Consider the following 13,879-nt stretch of genomic DNA (forward strand, 5'->3'; position numbering starts at 1 on the left):
CTCTGATTCCCAAACCACCTAGATTTCAGAAGATGTATGGAAATGCCTGGATGTCCAGGCAGAAATCTGCTGCAGGGGCAGAGCCCTCATGGAGAACCTCTACTAGGGCAGTACAGAAGAGAAATGTGAGGAGGATGGAGCTCTGACACAGAGTCCCTACTGGGATACTGCCTAGTGGGGCTGTGAGAAGGGGGCCACCATCCTCCAGACCCCAGAATGGTAGATCCACTGACAGCTTGCACCATGCACATGGAAAAGCCGCAGGCACTCAACATCAGCCCATGAAGGCAGCCATGGGGGCTGTACCTGGCACAGACATAGGGATGGAGTCAGCCATGGCCTTGGGAGCCCACCTGTTGTATCAGCATGCCCTGGATGGGAGACATGGAGTCAAAGAAGATTTTGGAGCTTCAAGATTTAAAGAGTGCCCTGCTGGGTTTCAGACTTGCCCAGGGCCTGTAGCCCCTTTGTTTTGGCCAATTTCTCCCATTTGGAATGGGAGCATTTATCCAATGCCTGTACCCCCATTGTATCTTGGAAGTAACTAACTTCTTTTTTATTTTACAGGTTCATAGGCAGAAGGGATTTACCTTGTCTCATATGAGACTTTGGACTTGGGACTTCTGAGTTAATGCTGGAATGAGTTGTGATGCTGGGGGACTGTTGGGAAGGCATGATTGGTTTTGAAATGTAAAAAGGACATGTGATTAGAGAGAGGCCAGGGTTGGAATGATATGATTTGGCTATGTGTGCCCATCCAAATCTCACTGTGAACTGTAATCACCAGGTGTTGGAGGAGGTGACTGAATCATGGAGGCAGAATACCTCATTGCTGTTTGTGTGACAGTGAGTTCTCATGAGATCTGGTTGTTTAAAAGTGTGTTGCACCTCCTCCTTCACATTCTCTGTCTCCTGCTCCACCAGGGTTAAGGCATGCTTACCTCCCTTTCACCTTCTGCCATGACTGTAAGTTTCCTGAAGCCTTTCAGCCATGTTTCCTGTTGAGCCTATGGAACTGTGAGTCAATCAAATCTCTTTTCTTCATAAACTACCCAGTCTTAGGTAGTTCTTTTTAATAGTATGAAATGAACTAATACAAGAGATAAGTCTTTATTAGCTAGAATCTTAGAAATCTCAGTATTAGAAAGGAACTTAAGGATCCTAACAAAATTAGCCATCCTGTGCTAGAACTCTGCATTGCAGTATCTAGCACATACATCTAAAATCTCATTAGCTATCTGACTCTTCCTTTTATTGTCTCCCTGTAGCTTCCACTCACTGACTCTACACTTCTTTAATCATTGTAAAAACCTAGTAATTTCTCTCACAAGTCAACATTCCAAATGCCTGAAGACAATGATTAAGTCTGTAAGTCCGAAATATTCCAAGTTCCTTTTCCTGTTTCTTTTATGACACAGGGTTCCAATCCCCTTTAACATCTCGTTACTATTTTTATATATGATTCTTAACAGTGTGTCATTTGACACTAGATATAGAACTTCAAATATGGCTGTACTGCCTCTTTTGACATAGTCAGGGCAGTACCTGTAATGAGTAAAGGCAGAAGAATTTGTCTAGCAAAGATACCTATTCCTTAGGACATTTTAATAGGCTTGTTGCTCCCCTATGCTGAGGCAAATAAAACTTATCAAATTAATAAGTTGAAAATGAGTAGGAACAATAGTTTCAAAGAAAATGTAATAAATAGATGAAAATTAATTCTCTGAGAATTGCCTTTAGAAAATGTCACATTCAAAATCACAAACTTATATAATAAATCCAGGAAAGACTTTTATTTTTTAAGGTATAATTTTTTTGTTTTTTTTTGTTTTTGAGATATGGTCTTTCTCTGTTACTCAGGCTGGAGCGTAGTGGCAGCTTATGGCTCACTGTAGCTTCGACCTTCTTGGCTCAAGTGATCCTCCAGCCTCAGCCTTCCTAGTAGCTGGGACTCCAGTTGAGTGCCACCATGCCCGTCTAATTTTTGTGTTTTTTGCAGAGACAGGGTTTTACCATGTTACCCAGGGTGGTCTGGAACTCCTGGGCTCAAATGATCTGCCTGCTTCAGCCTCCCAAAGTGCTAGGATTAAAGACGTGAGCCACCATGCCCAGCAATATATGAATTTTAATTAAATACTTAAATGATATATGCAGGGCAGTATTCCACAAAATGGTAATTCCTCATTTTAGTTCTTTTGAAAGATAAGTGCTAGCAAGATCTTTGTTTTATAAAACAAGTTAAATACACCTGAAAGCCAGGGGAAATTTTACTTTTCACTTCTCTTGACAGTGTATCTTTATGTAACTTTTATAATTTAAAAATTTTAAAGAGAAAAGTTACTTCTTTGAGCTTAGTTTATCAGCTGTAAAAGACACAGGAAAAGTATTCTAGAATGTTTCTATGAATCTATATGGTCTCTATTATTCCTGAGAATTTCAGTATAGAAATAAAGACAAGACTGTTTACAGAAAGAAAAGTGTAAGTAGATAATTCAATTTCTAACTAGCAAATTAATAGCATTACAGAATGGCAACTTTGAAGAGAAACATTTTAAACATGAAAACAATTCTCATACAGATTTGGAAAAGTATATAATTTTAAAAGAACACGATTCGGTATAAAATGGTCTTTCTTGCTTTGTAAATTATAAACAAACCTTCATAAGCAACAGAATAATTTTTGCACTAAATAAGAGGGTATACTGTGTAGAAATTCAGAATTTTAATACCTTTTTTAGTCTCCATAAACTTTTCATAATTATCTGGAAAATCATCTTCTGGCTTAGATTTTTCCACTGGTGCCACAACTGCTTTTCCTTCCTCTTCCTCATCTTCATTAAACCACATTTCTTCATCCTCTTCCAAGGCTTTTGCATCTCTGCGAAATCTGTTACTACGCAATATAGATGGTACACTGTAAGAAACGTATCACAAATATTGAGTAATGATTTAAGTTCACGATCAGATTGAATTGAAGGAAAAATACGTTGTAATCAGGAAGAAGTGTAGTAATTTTAACTGAGTATAATTTATATCAAAATCATCTCTGTCATGATAGAAGATGTAGCCAGAGAACACTAACACTCCAAATTATTTTAGGATACTGTATATTAAACTAAATATTCTTCTTAAGTTACAATATGGAGTGGTAATTCATCATTTAAATGATATGGGGTAGGAGGAACACCTTACCCTCCTATTCAACTCTATGCTATCCAGTGATGGAAAGAAAATTCCTCAGTAAATTTCACATGGAAAATCTGAACTACAGACAATTTTGGACACAATTTTGTAGGCTATAAAAGCAGTATACTCAAACAATACCTGTTCAGTTTCTGATTTTGTCTGTCTTTTTCTTGCTCATATTTAGTCTTCAATCCTTTGAATGTCTGAACATACTCAATCGATTCAAGTGCTTTATAAAAGTTTTCAACTATATGTGCAGTAAGAGACTTGATATCTTCCTGTATAAGCACAAAATTCACATTTGAAATATAATACAATGTTTATTAGAAAAAAAACTTAAAATTTTGTTTTGTAGTTCTAAAGCTGATCAAAAAAGGTTTTTCAAAATCACCTTCCAACATGTAATGTCCTGGTTTCTTTACATGTGAGTCAGGACTGCACAGAAAACTTGAAAAAAAAGGAGAAGCAATTTACTGGAGCCCTTTTGCGGGACTATAAAAAACATTTGAAAAGTAAATGGATTTATTTTACATCTTCTGTTTATGTTTTGTATTTATATATAGCACTTTACAATTTAAAAAGCACTTTTACATACAATTTCATTTGATCTGCATAACAATTCTATGAGATAGGCTTTATTATTCCCATTTTAGAGAAAAACAAAATTGAGGCGCAAGAGAGGCTGGTTTGATTCAGAGCACATAGCTGGTTAGAGAAGATGTTAAAATTATGTTTTCAAAATACTCACAGTGATGGATACCCCAAACACCCTGACTTGATCATTACACATTCTATGTATGTAAAAAAAAAAAAAAGTACATGTACCAAAAAAATCTGTACAATATTATGTATCAATAAAAGAAAAATTCTATTTTTCAACAAACAGGTGTTATTTAATGACTTCCTATTTAACTGCTATCAAAATGGGATATGGTTGTGGTGGTTTTCTTTCTGGTACATTCGTTAAGTTTTCAAATAAGCCTAACTCTGCCACATACATTACATAGAAGCTGGCAAAGGCTTGATGACAAAGAGATCTCTCTCAAGCCTTTCCCATATCTGAGGCTGGCTCTCACACGTAGAATAAGAAAAAAACAATGTTGGGAGGCTGAGGCGGGTGGATCACGAGGTCAAGAGATCGAGACCATCCTGGTCAACATGTGAAACCCCGTCTCTACTAAAAATACAAAAACTTAGCTGGGCATGGTGGCGCGTGCCTGTAGTCCCAGCTACTCAGGAGGCTGAGGCAGGAGAATTGCCTGAACCCAGGAGGCGGAGGTTGCGGTGAGCTGAGATTGCGCCATTGCACTCCAGCCTGGATAACAAGAGCGAAACTCCGTCTCAAAAAAAGAAAAAACAATGAAGGATACATCTAACCTAAACAATAAATAAGCACAGATTTCTCTGACTATATTATATATACGGATCTGATAAACTATCTGGAATTCTACTTATCTATTCCTGTAGTCGTCCGATAGTATAATCTTTGTTAAATAAACTGATAGTAATAACTTCTAAATTCTAAATCATCACTGCAAATGCATGTATGCCCAGTAGGCTTATTTAAAAAAAAAAATTAAAGTTGTGATTCAGGACTTTATAAATAACACTACATATTTAAGAAACACATAGGTCATTTCTTGAAAAGATACATCATAATTTGGTTGCATTACGGATTTTAAGTCTTAAAACTAGTTCTCCTGTACATCTCAATAAAAAATACGCAACTCAGAAATTAGAAACCTAGGTAATGGCTCTGTGTTATACATGAAATGAAAAACACATTAAGTTTTGGGACACAAGGTACATAAATGAACCACTCAAAAACTTATTTTCAGAAAAACAATTCAATTGTGGGCATAGGGATGGCGTTGTAAACCCTACAGTTTGCTTTATCTCAAGCTCACCAAAATTTTAAAGGAGAAAAATATAAAGTAAATAAAATATTAAAAAGTTTTGATTTATTCCAACAGTATGATGGGAACTAGTGAGCTAGTTAACCATATTCCTTCTTTTCCAAGGTTAAAGACTTCTATCCTCTTCATCCTTTTAAAAATCATACACTTGGCAACTGACCACTTTTAGAAAAACAATCCAGTCCGCCAAATTATCTTTGTATGAGGACAGCATGTCATCAGCAGAAATCTAATTTATAAGAAATAAAACTAGAGAATGAATTTCTAGCTTTGACTTTCTTTTTTCAAATTCTTTCCAGGCAAGTGCAGTGGCTCACACCTGTAATCTAACACTTTGGGAGGCTGTGGGAGGACTGCTTGACCCTAGGAGTTCGAGACCAGCCTGGGCAACATAGGAAGACCCCTGTATCTAAAAAAAAATTAAAATTAGCCAGACATATTAGTGAATACCTATTGTTTCAACTACTCAGGAGGCTGACATGGGAGGATCTGCTTGAGCCCAGGAGGTCGAAGCTACAGTGAGCTGTAACTGTGTTACTGCACTACAGCTTGGGCATGAGACCTTGTCTCAAACAAAATAAAACAAAAAATAAAATCCAAATTCTTTCCAACCTTGTGGTCATTTCCTCAGTGGAATGATTTTAGGGTATATAAGTATAGGTAGGTCAATTTGTTGTATTGGTTTTAAAGCTATCTGTTGCACCCCTGTTATTCACATAGATTGCCCTCCAGATTGTTTATGACAAATCTTCTGTTGCCTAAAACTGAGCGGGGACATAGCTATAAGTTCTAATTGGTCCTGACTGTGCTACTATCCAAATGGATGTTCTTGAATAGGTCACTTAATCATTCTGGGTGTCTTAATTTCTTCATCTATAAAATATGATAATTGGAGTAGTCCATCTAACTTCCTGATCTCTTTAACTTAGAATTCCAGTATTCCATCCTACCTTTTATGCACCTTATATTAATGTCTACCAAATGAAATTTTTTTTTTGAGACAAGAGTATTGCTCTGTCACCCAGGCTGGAGTGAAGTGACACAATCTTGGCTCACTGTAACCCCACCGCCCGTGTTCAAGTGATTCTTATGTCTCAGCTTCCCAAGTGGCTGGGATTATAGGTGTGCGCCACCACACCTGGCTAATTTTTGTATTTTTGGTAGAGATGGGGTTTTACCATATTGGCCAGGCTGCTCATGAACTCTTGACCTCAAGTGATCAACCCACCTTCGCCTCCCAAAGTGCTGGGATTACAGGCGTGAGCCACCGTGCCCAACCCCAGATGAATTATTTTTCAATATTTCTATTCTTTTTAAATCACTACCTCTATAATAAAAATATCACCTTTTCCTAAAAGATCACGTGAATAAGCCATGATTGACTGAAAGGTTCACATACACCATATGTTATCCTGAAACATTTGGCCAATAAAAGTGGAGCTGAGAAAATCAAGTAAATATGGGCTGAAAGACTATGCTGCATTTCACTTTTATATTTCACAATTTAAAATATTAGCATTAAAATAAATTAGTGTCAAAAGTAAAAACCACTAAACCATAACCATGTGGCAAATACAAACTAAAAAGGTACTGATTTTTAAAATTTCAGTTTATTAGAAATAGATTCTAAGACACATGGAATATATAATTTCAGGGGCAAAAGGGAATGAAGAAATCACTTTGCTTACATATAATTCTTTGACGTAAAAAATTATGTCTTTACATATAATTATCTTACATATAATAACTAACAGTTATTTTATAATCACTTACCACTCGTATAAATTCAAACAACTCAATAACAGCTGAATTCAACAGATTGTACCGAGTTCCATTATCCAGAAGTGCATTTATAACCGGCTCAAAAAGATTTCCCTTGGTGATGTAACGATTATAAAATTCATCTTTAAGTCCAATTATCCGCCTCATAAAACGAAGAGCACCTAATTAAAATAACACAGGGAGTAAGTTAATGATCTTACTAAAATCCATTATTATACAGGTGTTTTTCCACCATAAAGCAATGTATATGTTCTTCTAAAATGAAAAGTAAAACTGTTCACAAAGTAAAAAGTAAATTATTCTAAAAAGAAAAGCAAAACTGTCCAATGAAACTGGACTTTGAGGAAAATAGAGCTGGAGAGGACCTCTCAAAACTGTAAAACTTTATAGCCAGAACTAGCAAAAAAAACCACAAAAAGCAGTATTTGGAACCTAGAAGATAAACTACCCAGTCAGGTAGCTCTATGACAGAGATTAAAAAATATACAAAATCCACAGACTGCAAACGCTAGCAGTACTTAGAGTAGTGCTGGTGGATGGCTGAGACAACACAGTGAAGGCAGCTCAGAATCAGTGGGGGCACTGTCATTAAGGTGGGCACAGGAGTGGGCAACCTGCTCCTGTGAGGATTGCCTTGGCTCTCTGAGGGAGAGAGCTTTAGAAGCAAATGCTTCTTTTTAATTTTCTGAAAATACTGCTAAAGAGGCTCCTGATACCATATGCCAATCACGTAACAGAAGATCTAAAGGTTTTTACTTCTCTGATGAAGGCTATTTCCATTCACACTATTCTACTTCTCTATGTCTTGAAAAAAAAACTTGTAAACCAACACCATCTTCATAATATAATGACATCATTCTCTTATGTACCAATTGCTTACAAGCTATTTTACCTAGCTAAAGATGCACTGTGGCAGATCAGATTGTATTTGTTAAAGAAAAACAGAGTAATGAATAAGAGCCACAACTTGAACTTGACTTTTCACATTTTAGAATACTGAGAATAAATCTCCTTTTTAACTAGTCTTTTCCCTAGCTACATAAAGCTTACTAAACTTAGCAATATTACTGAGAAAGGTCTTATGGAACAGAGAGGACTATAATTTTAATCCTTTATTTTTATATGTGTTGATCCTTTAACTTGCATCTTTTCTCTAAGTAGTTTAATTTATTCTACAGATACCAGTAGCCAAATTTTCAAAACACAAGGCTTCTGACTGTATAAGTCATTTCTCATTCCATTAGATGAAACTCATGAAATAAAGAAGTTGTGCCTGTCACAAGAAGTTCTAAAGATTATCTGAGAATGAAACAGAAATAGGCCACATAAGGTATAAATGTAACACCAAACAAGTGTGGGGAGAAGCGTTAGACTTGCAACCTCACCTCTCTTTGTGGCAGGATAAGAAATGGTTTACTTAAGATGCAAAAGACTGAAGCACTGGCAAGTGTGTGAGCAAACAGGCACACTTACACACTGCTGGTAAATGAACTAACATGTATACAAAGCTATAGTTACAAGAGCACTGCTTATAATAATAGAAATCCTGAAACAATATAAACATTTAAATATTAGAAATTCTGGCCAGGTGCGGTGGTTCACGCTTGTAATCCCAGCGCTTTGGGAGGCCAAGGCAGGCAGATCACGAGGTCAGGAGTTCGAGACCAGCTTAACCAATATGGTGAAACCCCGTCTCTACTATAAATACAAAAAATTAGCCAGTCCTGGTGGCAGGCGCCTGCAATCCCAGCTACTCGAGAGGCTGAGGCAGGAGAATTGCTTGAACCCAGGAAGTAGAAGTTACAGTGAGCCAAGACCATGCCACTGCACTCCAGCCTGGGCAACAGAGTGAGACTCCACCTCAAAAATAAATAAATAAAAATAAAAATAAAAATAAATTGGAAATTCATTCAATTACGTGTTCATATTAAAGGGAGTAGTCTGTAGTCATCAAACAGTACTATTTATAGAGAGCCAAATGGGAATATCTGTCTTAAGAACATCAATCATTCCAAAATTAATATAAAAACATAATGTAATTCCAATCAATATGAGCTGGATATAATCATTTAGTTATTATGAAAGAGAAAATGTCCAATAACAACTAAGAAAATTATGAAAAAGGAAAGTGAAGGGGGACTCACTTAGTATTAAACCTTACAACAGAAACACTATAATGCCTGGCATAATATAATAAGCACTGTTTTTTTTTTTTTTAAGACAGAGTCTTGCTCTGTTATCCAGGCTGGAGTGCAGTGTTGCAATCTCAGTTCACGGCAACCTCCGTCTCCCAGGTTCAAGTGATTTTTCTGCCTCAGCTTCCTGAGTAGCTGGGATTACAGGCATACACCACCACGCCTGGCTAATTTTTGTATTTTTAGTAGAGACAGGGTTTCCTCATGTTGCCCAGGTTGCTCTCCAACACCTGACCTCAGGTGATCCACCCACTCAGTCTCCCAAAGTGCTGGGATTACAGGCATGAGCCACCGTGCCTGGCCAACACTAGTATTATTTCATTTGGTGAAATTAAATGACAGTCCAGAAATAAAACAAAAGTATATATATATATGTTAACTTACTGTATAACAAAAATGGTATTTCAATTCAGAAGGAAAGAGGAAAGGTATGGTAGTCTTAACACAAGTGCTGATCAAGATTGATACCGTTGGCTATATATCTAGAAAACACTCATTTCAAATACTCTCATTTCAAAACATATGCAAAAACAATTTCACATGTGTTACACATATAAATACAAAAAAGAAAGTGAGAATATCTGTATAATCTTAGGACACAGACTTTTCTAAGCAAAACAAAAAACCCAAAAAGTCATAAAAGGAAAAGAAAGAAATCTGTGTCATAATAAGGACATTTTCAAGTTATTTGGAAAACAATACTATAAATAAAGCCAAAGACAAGACAATGAAGATGTACATTTTCTCACCAAAACATGAGAAATTGTTAATATCTCTACTATACAAAGAGCTCTAAGAAAAAGATAACTGGTAATTCACAACAGATAAAAATGCAAATTATACTAATATATGAAAAGACGCTGTCAGGGAAAATGCAAATTAGAAAAAAAAAGAAATATCACATTTTCCATTATCAGACTGGTAACATTTTTAAAAAAGGAGTAACACTGAATGCTGAGAGAATGTCAAAATGTTTCAATTTGGGGGTAAGTAATCTAGCAGCTATATGGCAAATTAAATGGATACATTAAAAAGCATAAAACAGATAAACATTTTGTCTTTGCAATCTCATTATTGAGAATCTATTCTTTAGAAAGAAATAAATCAGTACTTAAAAGATTTATGTACCAGACTATTTACCACAGTATAGTTTGGAGTGGCAAAAAAGCAAAAACAATCTGTAATTCATCCACTGGAGAATGGCAGAAGAATCTGTGGGAGAGCCATACTATAAAATCTTACTCAGCTATCTCCAGGAATAAACTTAGTCTACATGATATTGATTAAGCTAGAGTAGTGTTAAGGGGCTGAGAAATGTGTTGGTATGATCCTGTTTGGTAAAAATAAAAAACAAAAAAAATCCTCTATACATGTGATTATATTTATTATATAAATTGGTACAGGTATAAAAAAAGAAATAATGCAGATAGTTAATACTGGCTATTTTAAGTCCACAAAAATAAAGATTAGGGAGATTAACATTTTCTCAATACATTAAATTAAATGTCTATATTTAAACTATAATCTTTATGGTCAGAATAACACCACAAAGTAATTTTCATCTGGAGAGAGGATATTTCTTTCTCTGTTTGCAGGTGAAATTATGAAAGTGAAAGAAAGTTTATAATCTGCTAAAAATCAACATTGAATATCAGGATAATTATAAACAGTGACTACTAAATGACAGTTTGATGAAGTAGATGTAAAAAAACAGCAGGCCTGGTTCTGTTAGTAAAATGGTGTCATTGCACATGGTATTGTATCACAACAAAAGACAGGCTCACTGAATTTAAATGTGAGCAATATGTGGGTGGAGAAATCACTATAACCTAGTCCTCTTGCCCTTTAAGTAAGAATGAAAGAGTAGGACTTCTCACAATCATTTAATTAACAGAATATACACTGCTAATAAATAATAAGTAACTTCAAATGGGTAACTTCAGCTTTATCTCTATTAAAAATGTTGCTTTTTAAACATTTTATACTTACACAAGGCCAGAAAAGTGTGCTTTGAATTCATCAAGACCAAGACTCTTCTTAGCAAGTCCTTGTTCATAATATAGTTTTTTATGTGATATGTGTGATGTTCCACACAAAATGTGAGTAACTCTAAAATTAAGGCAAGTAGCTGTGCTGTTTGATAATTATCTACAAAAGAAAGTAATCTCATGAAAATAAATACTGAATATATCTAAATAAAGAATAAATAAAGCTTACATCCTATATTTTCTAACAAAATCTAAATTGTAATTCCTCTAATTCTTTTTTTTTTTTTTGAGACAAGGTCTCACTCTGTCACCCAGTTTGGAGTGTGGTGGCACAATCATGGCTCATTGCAGCTTCTACCTCCCAGGCTCAAGTGATCCTCCTACCTCAGCTTCCAGGGTAGCTGGAACTACAAATGTATGCCACCATGCTAGCTAATATTTTTTTCAAATTTTTGTAGAGATGGGGTCTCACTATGTTGTCCAGACTGGTCTCAAACTCCTGGGCTCAAGAGATCCTCCCACTTGGCCTCCCAAAGTGCTGGGATTATAAGTATAAGCCACTGTGCCTGGCCTATTTTCTTCATTTTTATATCCATTAAAAAGGTTACAGATTTTTAATTTTTCATTAGCCAGACTCTCCAGAAGCACATTAACAGTTTTACCTACTAGATAACTTTCTAAGAATCATATTTGCATAAAATACGAAATATAGAAAGAAAAGCAATAACAATCCATGAACATGATAATACCTTGATGGCACTGAGGTATTCTTTATTAATATTAATAAATCTATAAAAGGGCCGATGGTTAAAAAAAAATACTTAAAACTCTTGGCCTAACGTGGCTTAATGCAAATTTCTCCCCAAAGATTATTTAAAGACAGTTTAAGAAAAGGATATTTTTGGCTGTTTGAACATCAAATGAAAAATATTACAGCAAGATTCTTAAACATAACTTAATATAATTTTATAAACAACTTTTAAAATATCAACTCATGGTATCTATAGAGAGGGATCTACTGAATAAACTTGCATTTTTTCTTTCTCTGAGACTTTGGTTTATACATTCACGAAACGATTTTGAGCTGCTTCCTAAACATCAAATTTTAATTTATGTCAAAGGCCTATATGGACAATCACACATCCCTATTACAAGTGCTTTAGACAAGAAAATATTTTCTTGTTGTTGTTTGAGACAGGGTGTCGTCACTCTGTCACCCAGGCTGGAGTGCACTGGTGCAATTTCGGCTCACTGCATCCTCAACCTCCCAGACTCAAGTGATCCTGCCACCTCAGCCTCCCTAGTAGCTGGGACCACAGGGGGCGTACCACCATGCCTAGTTTATTTTTTGTAGAGATGATGTCTCACTACGTTGCCCAGGCTAGTCTCTAACTCTTGGGCTCAAGTGATCCTCCTGCCTCAGCCTCCCAAAGTGCTGAGGTTACAGGTGTAAGCCACTACGCTTGGCTAGACAAGGAAATATTAAGCTGTGAGGAAATTATAAAATCACAGTCTTACAGAATTTTTTTAAAAATGACATCATCTAGTACAACTATTTTATTTACTTGAGATTATATACATAAATATCTTGTGGAACTACAATGCTATCAGGAATAAATTAGCATTATTTCTAATAACAGAATGACCATCACATATAAATACACAAAAGAAAGTTCTCGTATTTCAAGGTTTCTACTTTAAATGCAAGTAAAGAGTTTCCCTTCCTCCAGACCAATTTCTATGACAGCCAGTACAACAGCCAAAATTTGAACTAGTCCCTCACCATTGAAAGCAATTCCTGGCCAGGCACGGTAGCTCACGCCTATAATCCCAGCACTTCCGGAGGCGGAGGATGGTGGATCGCCTGAGGTCAGGAGTTTGAGATCAGTCTGGCCAAAATGATGAAACCCTGTCTCTACTAAAAATACAAAAGTTAGCTGGGTGTGGTGGCGAGCACCTATATCCCAGCTACTTGGAAGGCAGCAGTAGGAATCACTTGAACCTGGAAGGCGGAGGGTGTAGTGAGCTGAGATTGCACCACTGCACTCTAGCCTGGATGACAGAGCGAGACTCTGTTTCAAAAAAAAAAAAAAAAAAAGCAATTCTTTTTTATTTTTCAACTCTCCAATTTTATTGACTCTTTAACCTTGACATTCACAAATGTCTGGATTTTTGTTTTTTTCTATGTGAGATGGAGTTTCGCTCTTGTTGCCCAAGCTGGAATGCAATGGTGTGATCTCAGCTCACTGCAACCTCTGCCTCATGGGTTTCAGGTGATTCTCCTGCCTCAGCCTCTGGAGTAGCTGGGATTGCAGGCATGCGCCACCACGCCCAGCTAATTTCCTGACCTCAGGTGATCCACCTGCCTCAGCCTCCCAAAGTGCTGGGATTACAGGCGTGAGCTAACATGCCCAGCCTTAAACAAATGTCTTGTCTTCATCTTTATAACTGGGACAAGAAATTACTCATATCTCTAAACGGTCCAATCTCCAAACAGCCTCCTTACTTGAAACTGGCTCCCCTTTGAGATTTGATGAGGTTGGTAGAAAGGGCATGGGATGGTAGGTGCACATAGCACATCTTTATTCGTATCAAGCTCATACCTAGCATGCCTATTCTAAGTAGAAACAACTGCTTTTAGTCTCAGATTCATGAACAATAAGCATAAAATGGTCATGAAAATTAGTTGCAAACTAACTAGTCTTAGTTTACTACATTTCAAAAATAAGAATTACATCCTCAACTTTCAGACAATGCCTTCTTCTCATAACAATGTCAGAAAACAAGCTATAAATTTTCAGGAAAAAAAACA

At 36.2% G+C, this 13,879-nt stretch overlaps 1 protein-coding gene and 1 non-coding gene across 15 annotated transcripts in view; one reads left to right on the forward strand and one right to left on the reverse strand.

Moving 5' to 3' along the window:
• PPP4R3B (protein phosphatase 4 regulatory subunit 3B) overlaps positions 1–13,879 on the reverse strand; it is a 93,857-nt gene that overhangs the window by 34,322 nt on the left and 45,656 nt on the right. For 5 of the 14 annotated variants that reach the window (XM_064364123.1, XM_064364122.1, XM_064364118.1 and 2 more), the window contains 5 exons: positions 11,069–11,227; positions 6,876–7,045; positions 5,422–5,511; positions 3,325–3,464; positions 2,730–2,914 (listed from right to left, as the gene is read on the reverse strand). In XM_064364123.1, coding sequence (XP_064220193.1) covers positions 2,730–2,914; positions 3,325–3,464; positions 5,422–5,511; positions 6,876–7,045; positions 11,069–11,227 — 744 coding nt within the window. The remainder of the gene's footprint in view (positions 1–2,729; positions 2,915–3,324; positions 3,465–5,421; positions 5,512–6,875; positions 7,046–11,068; positions 11,228–13,879) is intronic. The other 9 variants (XM_064364126.1, XM_064364121.1, XM_012477203.2 and 6 more) reach the window with 5 other exon arrangements.
• Positions 4,119–4,266, forward strand: LOC135269831 (small nucleolar RNA SNORA12). The gene has a single exon (XR_010338081.1). It is a non-coding gene; the product is annotated as a small nucleolar RNA SNORA12 (small nucleolar RNA).

Source organism: Aotus nancymaae, unplaced genomic scaffold (assembly GCF_030222135.1).
Source record: "Aotus nancymaae isolate 86718 unplaced genomic scaffold, 86718_ANA_hifiasm-v0.15.2.pri h1tg000057l, whole genome shotgun sequence".
Classification (NCBI taxonomy): domain Eukaryota; kingdom Metazoa; phylum Chordata; class Mammalia; order Primates; family Aotidae; genus Aotus; species Aotus nancymaae.